The 15,929-nt window shown below is 36.1% G+C and overlaps 1 protein-coding gene across 1 annotated transcript in view; it reads left to right on the plus strand.

The window, feature by feature from the left end:
* Window positions 1-15,929, plus strand: part of RP1 (RP1 axonemal microtubule associated) — a 163,187-nt gene that overhangs the window by 109,004 nt on the left and 38,254 nt on the right. The window contains exons 39-44 of the mRNA XM_053958854.1: window positions 1,477-1,608; window positions 2,088-2,269; window positions 2,802-2,888; window positions 6,507-6,639; window positions 9,212-9,351; window positions 13,758-14,010. Coding sequence (XP_053814829.1) covers window positions 1,477-1,608; window positions 2,088-2,269; window positions 2,802-2,888; window positions 6,507-6,639; window positions 9,212-9,351; window positions 13,758-14,010 — 927 coding nt within the window. The remainder of the gene's footprint in view (window positions 1-1,476; window positions 1,609-2,087; window positions 2,270-2,801; window positions 2,889-6,506; window positions 6,640-9,211; window positions 9,352-13,757; window positions 14,011-15,929) is intronic.

Below are 15,929 nucleotides of genomic sequence, written 5' to 3' on the forward strand. Positions count from 1 at the left end.
AGAAAACATGAAATTGATTTCCATTTTCTGTTGTTCATTATTTCTTTTGGATTATACATGTCAAGTATCCAGATCCAGCTTGGTTTTACTAAAATGTGCAAGGGATTCCAAGGAAATGTTGTGACAATGTAAAATTGTAAAATTATATATGAAATTGTTCTCCATTGAAGTTTCTATCTTTTTATAAGCACAGTCCACAAAGCTTTTGTTTTTCATAAAGCAGTATGCCATCATGTTTTTGAAACTTGTACATTTTGTCTTGCTGTACATTTTTAGATGATGGATATATCAAAAAAAGGAATTTATTTCAGGGCTATATGCTTCTATGTAAAGATAAGAACATAAAATTGGTTCATTAGATTGAGAAGTGGTTCACAGAAGAGAGGCTGTTCTGGCCTCACAGGTTCTTTCCTTCTAATCCATGCAAAATATTTTTTAAGGGATCCTGCATATGTGAGGTTGACTGGCAGATTAAAAAGGCTTTATTGCTGCAGCATGTTTTCTCATCCTACTGCTGACTCCAAATCAGCTATTATAGCTAAAAAAAATTGCCTATTTCTTGAAAACAAATACCAACAACAAAGTGTATTATGAATTGGTATTTTATTCAATCCTTTGGCTACAATTTTTGCCCATTGTTTTTTAAAGACAACAGAATAGAGTTTCTACAGGTATTTTACTCCTGCAGGGTAATGTTGATAATAGAAATGATTGTTCCAGAGTATTTTACTCCTGCAGGGTAATGTTGATAATAGAAATGATTGTTCCAGAGTATGATAACCTGAGTCTCTTGTTCCTTCTTTTCTAAAGAACCCCAAGATTACAAAATGGCTCTGTAGGTTAAACTCAGACTCAGAAAAACAGGATGGGAGACTATTTCCTAGATGGTTACATTAAAATGAACAATCAAACTTTCATTCACTTCAGCAAGACTGGGAGTGTAACCAAGTTTACCAAGACTCGGAGATGTGACTCCACAAATGCTTTGTTTCCAAACAAACATAGTTTCAAATCAATATAAAACTATCTGGTTTGTTCCTTATCATATAGAATGGTATCTCCCCAGAAAGAAAGCTGTGGGTTGAGTGGATTTTCTGATGGCTAATGTCATAGAAATCCTGATCCTTTTTGCATTAGGACATTGATAATATAATTTCCTATTGGGGTTTCTTGTGTCTAGAGATTGCATACAGAAGCCTTTCCACACTTTGAGGTGTAATAGATCATTACAGCAAATCTATCCCTTCATTTAATTTCACAAGATCTGTAAAAACATTGACTATTTTGGAGTGTAGTGGAACAGATAGAAACACATACACATAGCCAATATATTTTCATAAGTTTTATTTCCTTAAGAAGTCTGTCAAAAGAAACCTTTTATTGATTTGATGAAGATAGAAACTTATGACTGCATATACAGAATATTTTGTTGCTTAAAAGGTATAAATTAATAATGTCCTATTTATTTTCAATCAGATGGGTGGTTTTTGGAAAAAATTCTTATAAAAGAAGTCTTCTACCCTTTTTCAACACATGTATTTTTTCACGATGGATGGATCAATAAACGCTCCAAGGAAGATTTTGTAGAAGTCGCAATTCTGCTCAAAGGTAGTGCAAGCAGAAGTGTCCTTCATTTCCATGAGTCACTCCTGCATGGCAGAGCAGTTCACAACTTAAGGTTACTTCACACAGTAAGAACAACTTAGCATTGATACCCCAATGGTGAGGGGCACAGGCCTGGACCAAGGTGAATCATGCCTTCTGTAAACAAAGGGGAAAAAATTATGCCTGGGATGGAGAAATTTGAAATGGCAGTATTGAAAGATTCTCCTCTGGCAGGAATTTTCCTGTCCTTGGAGCAATACAAAGAGAAGAGGCATGGCCTCTGTGTGAGTGTGACATGGATTCATGAGGCCACTGGCCTGGTTTTCTACCCCTCCATGGGACTAACATGAATAATGAGGGGTTTGTGGCTTTGTTGTCTCAATTTCCTGTGCTACATCCAGCACTACTAGGCAATATAATCTTTTGGTTTATACTGCCTTATAAAAGATATTGCTCTAAATATAGGTTTGCTTTTACTGCAGAAACATCTGTGCCATCTCTTCCCACGGAAAATTTAGATACAAAAAGTAGAGGACGATGGCAAACATGGGTGCACTGCACACAAGTACCAGAAGATGTTCCTAACATTCAAGTTGTTGCATTTGGAAGAAAAGGGAAATCCCCTACACAGAAAGTTCAAAATCTAAGTGATACTCCCTTTTTGGTTGGTTTCTTTTCTACTTCATACAAGTCTTACCAAATAGTTTCAGTAAAAATAAGAATTGTAGCCAATATGTATGACATTATGTGTACTGGTTGCTTGTCACAGTTAATGTTTATACCTCTATGTCTTAAATAAACACTGCTTGGAGAACTTCTCACTTGTGGGCCAAAACATATCACATAGGAAAACTCTCTTGAGGAAATGCCAAATTTGATGTGAAAAACCTCATTAACTTTGAATTAAGTGAGAGGAAAATAACTGGCCTTGAAAATACAGAATTCAGTTATATATTTCCTTCCTTTTGTTGTGTTGGCCTGTGCTCTGCAACCATTCCCCTCAGTAAAAAATAGACATAATTTATGATACAAATGTGAGTCCAAATTAACTTGCACTCTTAATAAGTGTGCAACATCCTAACACTAACCTCATTGACTAATATTATTACCTGTTGTATTTATCTTTTTTTGGGGTTTAAAATATGCCATGCAAACTGTTGTGTATGACATATAGTTAATTTTTTTCTTTTTAACAGTTGACCATTGGTGATATTGGAAATATAACAAAAGTCTCCTTTGTGTTACATGGTCCATCCTTGAGAAGAGGAATTAAACTTCACAAGGTATTCCAAATATAACACATATGAACTTGCAATATTTTGCAACATAACAGTAAATAACTTCTGTTGAGACACAGATGGTCTCAGTTACCTGGTATCTACAGATGATTGCTTACAGTTTGCAGATGTCTTTGTGGGCAGCTTGACCTTGTTTGCACTTGCTGAAGTGCATATTGCTACAGCTCTTCACTGGTGTGCAGAACCAGTGCACATTTCATCCTTACATGGAAGACTGTGTTTCCTGCTGATGTTAGGAAATGTTACTTCCTGCATGAAAATCCTGACAGTCTCCACACTCAGACCAACCAACCTGTGGAAGCCAATTAAGATAATATTCAGTGTCTATTCTTTGCAGTATGGCCATCAGTGGGCCTCAAACCTCTGACTGTAGTTTAATACGTCTTTAAGAATTCTCATAAAAAAGAGTGGAGAAAGGAGTTAATGCTGTCAATCTTAAAATAGAATTAGAATTTAAAAGTATTCTTAATACTTAAACTTGAAGGTTAGTTCAAGGAAAAATTGTGTCAATGAGCTCTGGCTATAGGCAAGGGCAAAAAACCCCACTGTGGACATAGCACTGAATTAATCTGAAGTAGAAGAATGCTTTCCTGAACTGTTCCACAGAGTCCCTTAACCCTGCTATGGATTTGAAAGATCAAGGTGATTCCTTAAATGCATAAAGACTCCAGAAACCATTCTGATGGGAAATGCTAGAGACAGCTGCTTTCCAGACTAAAATGTCAATGGGCTTGTGGCACTCAAAGGAATGTTGAGTCTGAATTTATGAGATCCTCTGGGGATAGAGGAGGAGTTTATCTTACATTTTCTACCCAAATGTGTTCTGTGTCAGCTAATTTTGTACTCTCCGTTTAGGCTATAAAAATGGAAAGAATAGGTAAGCAAAGCTAATTTCTCATTTTAAATATGCATCCCCAGGCCATTTGATAAAGCATTCAAAAATATTTTGACACTATGTTTAATATATCCATTATGTAATATAAGACTTCAGTCTCCAGACCTGGTGGCACAAAACATGGCAGAAAATTCATAAATGTAATAGTTTGCTTTCTGCTTTCTTTTCCAAAACAACCCTATGCTAAGTGATTTTTGTCTGTACTTTCAAATGCTTCACAATTCATTTAATAATTGGTTTATTAGTAGTTATAAATTGTTGCAATCTACAAGAAGTCAATAGGTTGCTATAGATCTAAGTAGTTTCTTGTATGCATGTGCAACCCACAGCACAAGCCACGAGAGCATCTATTGCTTTTGCCATTAATATGCTTATAATATCAAATACCAATTTATTAGTATATTTATAAATTAGTTATTCATGGAAGCATAATCTAAAATGTAACAAGTTGGTCTACTGTAGTAGGATTCTTATAGTGCAGTAAAAAATAGATGTTGTATAGAATCAGAAAAATGACAGGCAGCAGTCAGGATGTGTAAGCTTTCTGTGAACCAGTGGTCAAACCCAGCCACAGCTAAATAAAATTGCCTTCTTTGATTTCTTTTTAAGTGAAAGAAGTAATATTCAAAGTTCCAGAAGTTTCTCAGAAACACAGATGAAACTGCAAAAAGGAGATAAAATCCCTACATTCATTTTGTTACTCTCTGTCTTCTCTATTTTGATGTTTACAGGGGTCTTCCAAGTACCAGAGTATTTCCTGTTGTCTCCTACAGTTTTCTGCAAAATTCTGTAGTGCATTAAATAACCCTAGCTAAAAATTATGTATTTTCTGTAACTTTGGAAGAGTTATTTACTATAGAATGAGTACTATTTCTTGCTCAAAACCAGTTTCTGGTCTTTCCTAAAATAGAATACAAACCCATTTTTTATGTTTGTTTAGAATATAGAAACACTGTATGATTTGAAGATTAAGTTCACACTTAGATGTAATCTTAGAACTAGCAAGAATTTGTCAGGTAAGTTTTATTTTAAGGCCAAAGTCTACATAAATCTGCACACCTCATTTTTATAAAAGAGTCCAGTTTCTGCAGGCTGTCAGCCTGCACATGCAGATAAACCTCAGTGCAATTTTAAGACAGATAGGAGTTTGTGATATGTATTGATATTTAGGGTTGATAGAAGTTAGGGGAAAATATTTTTGTATAAGAAGAAGTTATACATTTAATATTAAAAAAAATTGTCATTGCAAGTGCAAAAAACCCTATTTTTTGTAAACAATGGGCTGCAATTTTAGTGGAATTTAATACTACGTAAATAAATCTACCTTTTATCCAAGTAATTAATAGTTTAAGTCTGGAAATGGTTATGGTGTATTGTTTACTTTCATCTGGAAGCCCTGTGACTAATCTTGTAAATCACTGGACAGAATAAATAAGCAGTAATGGAAAATGTTAGGTTATTGCATTTCTGAGAATTCAAGACAACACAGTCTGACAAAATTTTTGAGAGTGAAACTGTCAAATTCCCAATAATTGAGTTTATCTCATTTAATTATATAAATATTTATGCATCTCAAAGCTTGCAGTTTGAGATTTGAATCACACAGATTTTTGCTTGAGAAAACCTGTACTCAGTATTTCTAAACACTTGTATATTTATTCTGTATGATGAGCACAAAGTTTTGCTGTTGCAGCTGCTGTCAGTACTGGAAAGAAGTGACCACAATAATTTTGGGAATCCCTGCCTAAGAATTCCAGTTACTTACTGTCCTGATGAAATTAAGTTTTTGTTTCTTTTTGTTTCCTTTTGTTCTAAATGTCTTGGATATGCTATTTCTAGACAAAGAGATCCTGAAGACTGAAGAAACTCTTTCTGCAAAGTTGCAGACATGAAGTTAATGAAGTTCAATATTGCATGTAATATTTATGAAGTTCAATATTGCATGTAATAGTTACCACAAATGTTTCAGCATATACTTGATAGATTTTTACTCTGTATTTTATAACCTGACCTAGGATAGAATATATGATCTGAATTGACCTCCTGTGAATCTGATTTCCACCTTGACCCTCTCAGAGGGGATATGTGAGCTCCTAAGGCTGTGCTTCCTCAGCTGGTTTGGATGTTCTAAGTCCACACACTTGGAACCTAATTTCTTCACTCTCCAATAAATATTTAAAGCCAAGTAGAATGAAGCTGGACCTAAGCTTGCCCATTCTATTGAAATTCATTCTTCAAATAGCTTATTTCCACAGGCAGCCCTGAAAGCCACTGGACACCTAATTTCTGCCAACTTTGAAAATCCTACCTGAGATATAGCGAGATTCATTAAAAAAAAAAAAAAAAAAAAGTAGCAAATGTTTTTGCAAAATGGGCATATGCTATTAAGATTGATGTAACTGTATTCATTCATTTGACATTCTGAAATTGCAAACACATACAGGTCAATTTAAGCTGTATCTCTCATTGGTTCTTTATAAATGGGTCCTATGCTTGTGGTGATACGCAATGAAGAATACACCTATAAACATCAGGCTGCAGAATTAGCAGCCTGAAGAAGCTGCTCTAACTGTTATTCAGAATCAGATAGCTGTTATAAAGTGTGTGCAGGAGTTAGTAAAAGGAAGAAATGTCAGTTTCTATTGGGATGGAAATAGGAAATTAAATAATTCAAATAAATTAATTTCTTTCTCTGATTCTGCCTGCAGCTTCAGCTAAAAGACCTGGACACTAAACAGGAGTTGAGCTTTCACACTGAAGCTTCATATCTGTTTGGAGAAGATGGATCTGAGACCGTGACAGAGCTTGCTGCGGTCAGGCCAGACCAGCCACCACTCAGGGGTATGCTATTGAAATGAAAAATAAATACATGAGCAAATGCATGCATACACACAGAATTGTAAATTGTCTAATAGGATGAACACAAGGCACAAGACTGCAAAGCATTTTATATGTATTAAAAAAACACTCAAAATTACTTTTAACTATCCATTCAATAATCTGTGGGATCACAGAATCATTAGGGTGAAACAGATCTTCAAGATCATCAAAGCTCCAATCCATGCCCTAACACCTCAACTAAACCATGGCACTGGGTGCCACATCCAGTCTTTTTTTAAACACATCTAGGGATGGTGACTCCACCACCTTCCCAGGCGGACAATTCCAGTACTTTATCACTCTTTCAGTGAAAAACTTTTTCCTAACATCCAATCTATATTTCCCTTGGCACAGCTTAAAACTGTGTGTTCTGGTTCTGTCAGTTGCTGCCTGGAGAAAGACCCCAACCCCCTCTCTACAACCACCTTTCAGGGAGCTCTAGAGAGTGATAAGGTCTCCCCTGAGTCTCCTTTTCTCCAGGCTAAACAACCCCAGCTCCCTCAGCCGTTCTTCATAGGGTTTGTGTCCCAAGCCCCTCACCAGCCTCATTGCCCTCCTCTGGACGCGCTCAAGTGTCTCAATGTCCTTCCTAAACTGAGGGACCAGAACTGGACACAGCACTCAAGGTGTGGCCTCACCAGTGCTGAGTACAGGGGAAGAGTGACCTTGCTGGTCCTGCTGGCCACACCATTCCTGATGCAGGCCAGGATGCCATTGGCCTTCTTGGCCACCAGGGCACACTGCTGGCTCATGTTCAGCCGGCTGTCAGCCAGTACCCCCAGGTCCCTTTCTGCCTGGGCACTGTCCAGCCACACTGCCCCCAGCCTGTAACACTGCAGGGGGTTGTTGTGGCCAAAATGCAGGACTCGGCACCTGGACTTACAAATGTCCTCTTATTGGACTCTTCCCATCCATTCAACCATTCCAGATCTCTCAGCAGAGCCCTCCTACCTTCCAACTGATCGACACATGCTCCCAGCTTAGTGTCATCTGCAAATTTACTAATGAAAGACTCAATCCCCTCGTCCATGTCATCAATAAAAATATTGACCAGAACTGGCCCCAGCACAGAGCCCTGAGGGACACCACTGGGACTGGACGCAGCACTGTTCACCACCACTCTCTGGGCCCGGCGATCCGGCCAGTTCTGAACCCAGCAAAGAGTGCTCCTGTCCAATCCTTGGGCTGCCAGCTTTTCCAGGAATGTGCTGTGGGAGACAGTGTCAAAGGCCTTGCTGAAGTCCAAATAGGCAACAACAACAGCCTTTCCTGCATCCACCAGGTGGGTCACCTGGTCATAAAAAGAGACCAAGTTGGTCAAACATGACCTAACCCTACTAAACCTATGCTGGCTTGGTCTGATACCCTGGCCATCCTAAGTGCTGTGTACAGGTATCTAGTTAAAGCATTTTCTTCTGTTTTAAAACAACTGACATGTATTGTTTTCACTAGACTAAGTACCAATTCAAAAGTCTGAAAAATGCACAGAGCCCAGTTAGTGTATTTGAATGGCAGTTTTCAGAAAATGGCTGATTTACACTTAATGAGGGACTAATTCATAGATTAAAAAAAGGCCGGTACAAAGTCATAATGGCATGAATTACAAAGAGAAAGTGCAGGGTTTTTTGAGGTTTTCTTCAAGCCCCATTTCTGTCTCCGAAGCCGTATTTCATTTCATCTTTGTATTTAAAATATGATAACATCTTCCTTTGTTCAGATTACATTTTATGAAATATGTAGAAAAGAATTCTCATTCATTACACTATGAACAGAAGTCTTAGTTAAAATATTTAAAACTTTTTGCATGTAGTATCTAACCGGAGGCTAGACTGCAAATGGAAATATATCTTAAGAGTCTGTTATAGCATTTAATTCTTCACAGAACCCATTAAAAATCCTCTGTCATACTGCCTCAAGGAATATGTACTGTATAACTCATCAGACAAAAGTCATGGCAAGTCATCCTTTGTTGTGAAGAATAATAACAATGCATATTTGTATAAATAGCTGAGCTATATCTGCTGAACATATTAAATCATGTTGGCCATAATTCTCAAAGTATGAGATTGAAACACAGTTCAGTCGATCAGAACAAAAAGTGGTTTTCATCATCTATGTCTGTGTTTTTTTCTTGGTAAAAATGTTAGAGTTAATAAATCCTAACTCAATTTAAGACCTATAATTCCTACAAGAACTCCTGGTTTTTTTTTTTTTTACAAAGCATGATAAAATCAGTCTGAGTCTTTCAGGTGATTCCAGAATCCAGAAGTAGGATATTTTCTCCTTCTGTAATGCAAGCATGGATTCTTGCATTGATTCATAAAAGACATTTCATCCATAATGCTGTAGTGTGTGCTGTGAGATAGCTAGCAATCTATATGAAACTCAGAAAATTTATGTCAATTCCTATAACTTAATTCCTTGGTCTTGAAATTAATCTTGAACCTAAAATATATTGGTTTATAATGTTTGATAATTACATTGCTAATAATCTCATTTGGTAATGCCTTGTGTTACTGATTTTTCATGGCAGAAGTCCTTTACTTCATCAATGTCCATACAGGAACACTGCCTGCATCAGGAACAGATGCAGATGTATTTATCACAGTATTCGGAGAGTGGGGAGATTCCTGCAAAAGAAGACTAGGGCACTCACATTTTGAAAGAGGGCAGGTTAGTACTGAGTCATTTTCCTTACCTGTTTTTTTAATTTATTTAATTTTATTATTTTCTAATACCATATTTCTTTCCAATTGTGAGGTACCAGCATGGATGTTACACTCTGGTAACCTGTGGAAATAATGTGTTGCTTGCTAAGTATAGGCATTTTACCTGAATTGAGATTCCAGTTTAAGAATAGTTTGAGTACAAATAAATTTAAAATCCACAAACTCTTACATTTACAAAAGTAAATGTTCTTAGAATCTGGAACTGAATCCAATTATATATGAAATTCTATGGCTTAATTTCCACCTATTTGTGAAGGTAGTATAGAAATATCAGGGCTATTTTCTGTGAAAATAGATTCCTTTCATTTTTTTTTAATCCTCCCAGATAGAGCTGAAAGATTTTAAATGTATTAGCTGCTATATGTTAATAAATCTGCTAAATTGCAAACAGGTAAACCTGGTTGTAAACATAATTGTCTGCTCAAGATAAATCCTATGAGAGATTTTCTGGTTAACCTTTGCTTATTACCATATTAATGATTATATCTACACAGCATGTTCTCCCATACCCTGAACTGAGAGCACTAGATCAATTCATCCTGTACAATGAAGCAGAATCCTTTGCATGTTTTCAAACTGTTTCTTATGCTCTCTCATGCCTGAGATGCCATAACTTTCCTAGGCAACCTGTTCCACTGCTTTCCTAGCCTTGCACTTAACTCTTCATTCACTAGATTTATTATGCCTTCTTGAGCTTAGAAACTTAGAAACCAGCCACATCATTTTGTTCCAGAGTCATACTCTAGTCACTGATACTTTTTCTTCCATGAATTTGTACAAATTCTTCTATAGACCTGATAAGAATCCACAGTGTCCTGTGTCAATTTAATTGCACTTGATCTGCTACCTGAGTAAAACTAAACTTTCACATACTACTTAAAACTCATTTCACATCTTCCTTTGGAAGACATGGTGAACGTTTTCTTCCATGTCACCTTCTCTTTGCTTCTCCCTTGCTTTATAGACCTCTACCCTCTGTGTACTTGTATTGCTGCATTGTTCTTTGCAAAGAAGAATGTATCTTTAATCTTCCTACTTAGTCTTTTCTATATGTTGTTCTGACTCTTCAATACTACTTCCTATTTTTTCAGATGCCATTTTCTTTCAGAATCCTGCTGTCTTAGTCCAAACTGTGCTATAACAATATAGGAAGAACTTTATGATGTTGATTGTCTGGATAATATTATTAAAAATACAGGTTAATCTTTGGCATTTCTGAGGGCAATTGTTTATGGACAACTAGAAGGGTTAATCAAAACTGTAAAGGCACATGGTCAGTAACATAATCTGGAAAAGAAGTCTAAAAAGAAATAATTCACATGGCATTTCATACTGGATGTTAATACAGAGTCAGTGATACAGCTCTTAGTCATAAAGAATTCACAGGCACTACGCTGAGCTGCAGAGTGCTGAGTGTCTTCCCAAGCAGATCCTTTGTTTTCAGGGAGCAGTTTTTGTGCTGCAGACAATGAAAGTGTTCTTCAGTTTAGGTATTTTGTGTGTTCAGGTTCTTCATTGTTGGATAGGTTCCTGGGAGAGAGTTGAGCAGTGGGATGGCAAAATGCTCTGACCATACTGAGCTATTTAAGGTAACAAATATTAAAACTGGTGGCAGAGACTGCAGAAGAACCTCATATGCAGTGAATGGGTAATAAAATGGCAGATTAAATTCTTTGTAGCTAAATGAAAAGCAGTGTCTGTGAGGAGGAATAACCCCCTAAATTTGCATGCAAAATGATGGGCTCTGAAATATGAAAGTAGTAGGATATCATCTCAGTAGAAGGAAAGCAAAAGGAAAACAGAAAAAAAAATTATTAGAAATTATTTAAAAAAACAAAAACAAACCCAAAAAATCCAGCCACTTCAAGGCAGAAAACAAAGTCATGCTTCCAAAGATATTCACTAGTACAGATGCATAATAGATGTTGTGTTTTGTTGATTCACTTAAAAAGTGCAAGAAGAATGTCAAGTGGTATGAAATATCTTCCACACAAAGAGCAGTGAAGCAAACATATATGGTTTAGTCTGGAAAAGAGATGATGATAAGAGGAAAGGTGAGGGAGATAAAAGATATAAAATGGCATAGAGAAAATAAACATTTCTATTTCTTTGTGAAATAAAAGAGCTCAGGAGCATTCAATGTTATGTGCAGGTGGCAGATTCAAAACAAAAGGAGTTGGCTTTTTGCTAATGTGTAATTAATGCATTTTACTTTCTGGCACAAGATGTTGCAGATGGTAAAGACATATTGGTGCAAAAAGCCATTGCACATTGTCATGGAAGACAACTTTCCACCAAGACTGTTAAATGCAAAGACGTAATCTCTGGCTCAAGCAATCTCTGAACCACAAATTGAAAAAGGCTGAGAGACTTTATAATTCAAGAAGCATCTCTATATATTTGCCCTGTTTTTCAACTCTTCCACAGAAATCTGTTAGTGGTAGCTGTTGGCAACACTATAGTAGATGGACTAGATGGATTTGCAATTTAAAATACTACTACCAGTCTTACATTCCTTTTACATAGAAGTACATCAATAAAAAAGTTGGAATGGGGTTTTAATGAGAGGTTCTAACACTAGAAGGTGAAAGAAAGGAATGTAAAGGGCAAACTGTCTTGAGAGACAAGATTATGTCAGCAATATCCCTGAAAAATGTGGAATGTACAGGCAAAGAAAACAAAGTTAAGGAAACTTGAGATACAAAAAAAAAATCTCTCTTGACTGGTAAAGAACACGAATATAAGGAAAAGCTAGGAAGACAGAAAATTTCAACCAAGTGTAACAAAACAGATTAAAATGGGTTTGCAAAACAGTTTAAATAAAATCCTTTTGGCTTTCATTAATTGTACTTCCAGTAGTTTGTTTAATGAGTTCCAAATGTCTTTATACTGAAGGGAAAAAAAAGAAATGTAATGTCATCAACCAAAAGTACATTCTTACTAATGCTGAGGGAGTAGGCAATTTAATGTATTATTATGAGAATTCATTGATAACAATGGGTGATTATGACCACTGTTGTCTAATGAATGTTAATTATTATCACAAAGAATGAAACTAATGATAGGTCCCTTTCTCAGTTAGAGTTAGCTGTGAAGGAACATGAGTGTTAGCAATACAGGATATTTCCTCTAAGTCAAAGGTCATGTAGACTGACAGGAAAATTATATTTGGCTTGGAACTACAAAGAATAAAATTAAAAAGCAATGAGTACTCCCAAAAAGTTATTTGCAAGATGTTCCTCCCAGCTAGATCTTATTTTGGGCTACATATACTTACATGCAGGGGTATCACTTGCCATGGTAACTGTTTGAGGATATCGTGGATATAACAAGGTATGAATGCTGGAAGTCCTAAGGCAGTGATAGGAATAATAACTTGGATGTTTTCTTTTTCTGATCACATTGTGGAGAATAGTCTGACACAGACAGGAGAATGGACGAGGTGACATAATTCGTTCTAAAAATCATCTCTTCCTTCATTGCTTTCTGGTCCTCATCCTTTTTCCTGCCTGGTGGCAAATTGGTTGGCAACAAATAAAAATTATAGCGTCTGTTTCTACTATCCATCTGGGGTTTTTTTAATGTCACCCACACACATGGCCATGTATCTACCCACCCACTTACATTATCTTGCACAGAACACATTCATTCTCTCACTCACATAATTTATTCATCCCAACATGCACTAGTGCAGCTGCCATTTAGCTTTTGTTTACTGGTAGCCGTAGCAATATTTAAACAGATGTCTATTTACATCCGAGGAGCACATCAATTCTTGCCTGTATGCGTGTACAGCCTTAGTTATAGTTTCTAATGTCAGTATCTTCCTTTGTTTGCATAGTCATCCACAGTATTTCTGTTCAGAGTTGAATAATACAACATTTCCTATTTGAATAATAGGGCGTCTTAGAATGTAAAATACTTGAAAATGTTTTAAAATAAAATGCCTTATCTAAACAGAAATTTAAGTTACCAGGTCTGTCCTGGTAACTTGAAGAACTCCCTTTGTTTCCTTTATGAGGGATTAGTTGAACTTCAATTTTCATGAGCTTTCTCTAGGTTTTTTGATCAGAGGTTTGTTTCTACCTGAAACAAGGGGATGTTTTTTGTAATAAAACCTGCACTGCAGTGATCATGATGAAGAGAAAATGTATATATTCAAGGATCCACATAGTTTCTGAACAGGTTCTCCAAATATGAATGTCAGCCTATAACATCTTTGCTTATTCTCAGAGAAAGATACTTCAGCATTGAAAGGAATTTGTCTTTCTAAATGCAAACTTCTCAAAGACAGAAGAAAAGATATATGGTCTAATCAGTTTGCTATTCTTTTTGCCTCTATCTTCTCAGGTTTGTAACTCTGAAATTAGAGCAGCAGACCTTGGACAGTTAAGCAAAGTGCTTGTTGAGCATCATAATGTGGGTTATGGAGCTGGATGGTACCTTGACCAAGTTGTCATCCATGAATCAGGCAAGACTGAAGAACAATATGTATTTCTTTGCCAGCAATGGTTAGACAGTGGAGTTGGTGATGCACAGATGGAACGAACATTGAAACTTCTTGGAAAAGTCAGGAATGGAGTATTGACAGGAAAGATTTATGGTAAGGTCCAAGATCCTCAAAACTCCTTCTAGCTTTGGTTTTAAGTGTAATCCATTTTTTTTTTTTTTTGTTATTTTTAAGGCTAAAACCAAACTACAGAAACAGTATAGCTTGAATGTGAATTGCCTCTCTCACACCAATTGTCTCTCCAAACACTTTCCTGAGATGGTAAATACAATTAAAATGCTCAGGGAAGAAAAACTAGAGCATAAGGGAGATATTAAGTGACAAAGGCAATGAAGGTACTATGATTTTATTTGAGGTTAGAAAAAAGCTGAAGCAGAAAGAAGTAGGTTGTTCCATATGGCATTCAGTGCGGAGCAGAAGGCTCCTGCAACAGTGATGGAATCACAAGAGATACAAAAACTCTTTTAGCAGAATGTGATTTTCCCTTATGTTCATATATTTGCAGAAAGCATTTGCTTTTATTTGCAGTTTTCTTTTTTACTTATATCAATGGCACAAGTTCTTGCCAACAGTTAGTTGACCTGAAGTCAATATTCTATTCAAATTGTTTAATTAACAAAAAACCAAAATTCAGAAACAACTTAGACACTGAAAACGTGCTTTGCCAGGATACTGTATTTTTTAGCTCTCTCATGTGTCTTTCTTGAAGAGGTGTAAAATGCTGTTTTGGGTCCATTTATGAAAACTGAATCAGAACTGATAGACCAAGCTATGTAAAGTTTTAACTACTCTGAAGGTGTGAGTTTGCATTCTGTATCAGCCATTTTAATCTCTATTAACTTCCATGATCCTGCATATTTCCTTTTATGTTCAGAGAATTTTATACTATACATAGTTGCAGATAAAACTAATAGATTTCATCCTCATATTTAGTTATCTATAGTTAGTCCACTTGTGAATATCTCATATCATCTAAGAAAACAGAAATAATGTTACTGATATTACAGAATAACAGAAAATCGTGGAAATATAAGCAAAGTATGAGCAGCTAGAGTAGTGACAATTTCAGAACAAGAAATAGCTGTATTTCACCACTGCATGTATTCTAGGTCTCTATTAAGTAGATTCCATAGGTGTCCTACATAGTCCATAGAGCAAGGCAGATGTCTCCTGGGGGTAATTCAAAGAAGCCCAAGATTGGTCAAAATCTGTCACATCTTTCTTCACTGATAATATGAAAGGCAAGAGAAATCTTGCATCCTTGTTTATGCACCTTGATTAATGTCTGAATATAGCTGTGTAAAAACAATTTTCTTCCTTGATTTCCCACACACAGACATAGTCCTCAAAATCTGAGTACAAATTTGATAATAATTTCATGTCTATGGTTATTAATACTCAGTGCTGTATCTACTGAAAATAATTTTTGGTCTGTGTGCATAATAAATCCAGAAATAATATGACAAGTAAGCAGAGAGTCTAGGAAGAATGGATAAATAAAAGACAAATCAGCAAAGAGCAATATACCTTAGGGGTCAGATGGATACCACGGAACTTACTAAATTTCAAGCTAAATCAAATTTTGTAAAATAAGTAAAACAAACGGTAATGGCTCTTCAACCCTTTACTCATTAAAAGAACCTTCAAAGGTGAGTAACTATTTAGGAACAATAAAATGCAGACTGAAGATCATATAGTATAATCCCTAAACAAATGGAATACCTTGTCTCTCTTCTCATTAAGGAACCATAATGTTGGCCAGGGAAGCAAAAAGCAGCTACTAATGGGATGAGCTTACTGGAAATCAGAAAATCAGAAACACAAATGGAACTTTTAGTTCCATTTACTCAAGCAGTGATAATCAGGGTAGTTGTTAGTCCAGTGGCAGGTCTAATAGCAAGGATTTAAAACAATTTTATGAAGACTTAACATCAGCAAACATAATGCCTCCACCTAAAGAATAGAAAGCATAATGTAGGTGACTATATACCTAGTAATTGTTCACAGGAAAA

Source organism: Vidua chalybeata, chromosome 1 (assembly GCF_026979565.1).
Source record: "Vidua chalybeata isolate OUT-0048 chromosome 1, bVidCha1 merged haplotype, whole genome shotgun sequence".
NCBI lineage: Eukaryota > Metazoa > Chordata > Aves > Passeriformes > Viduidae > Vidua > Vidua chalybeata.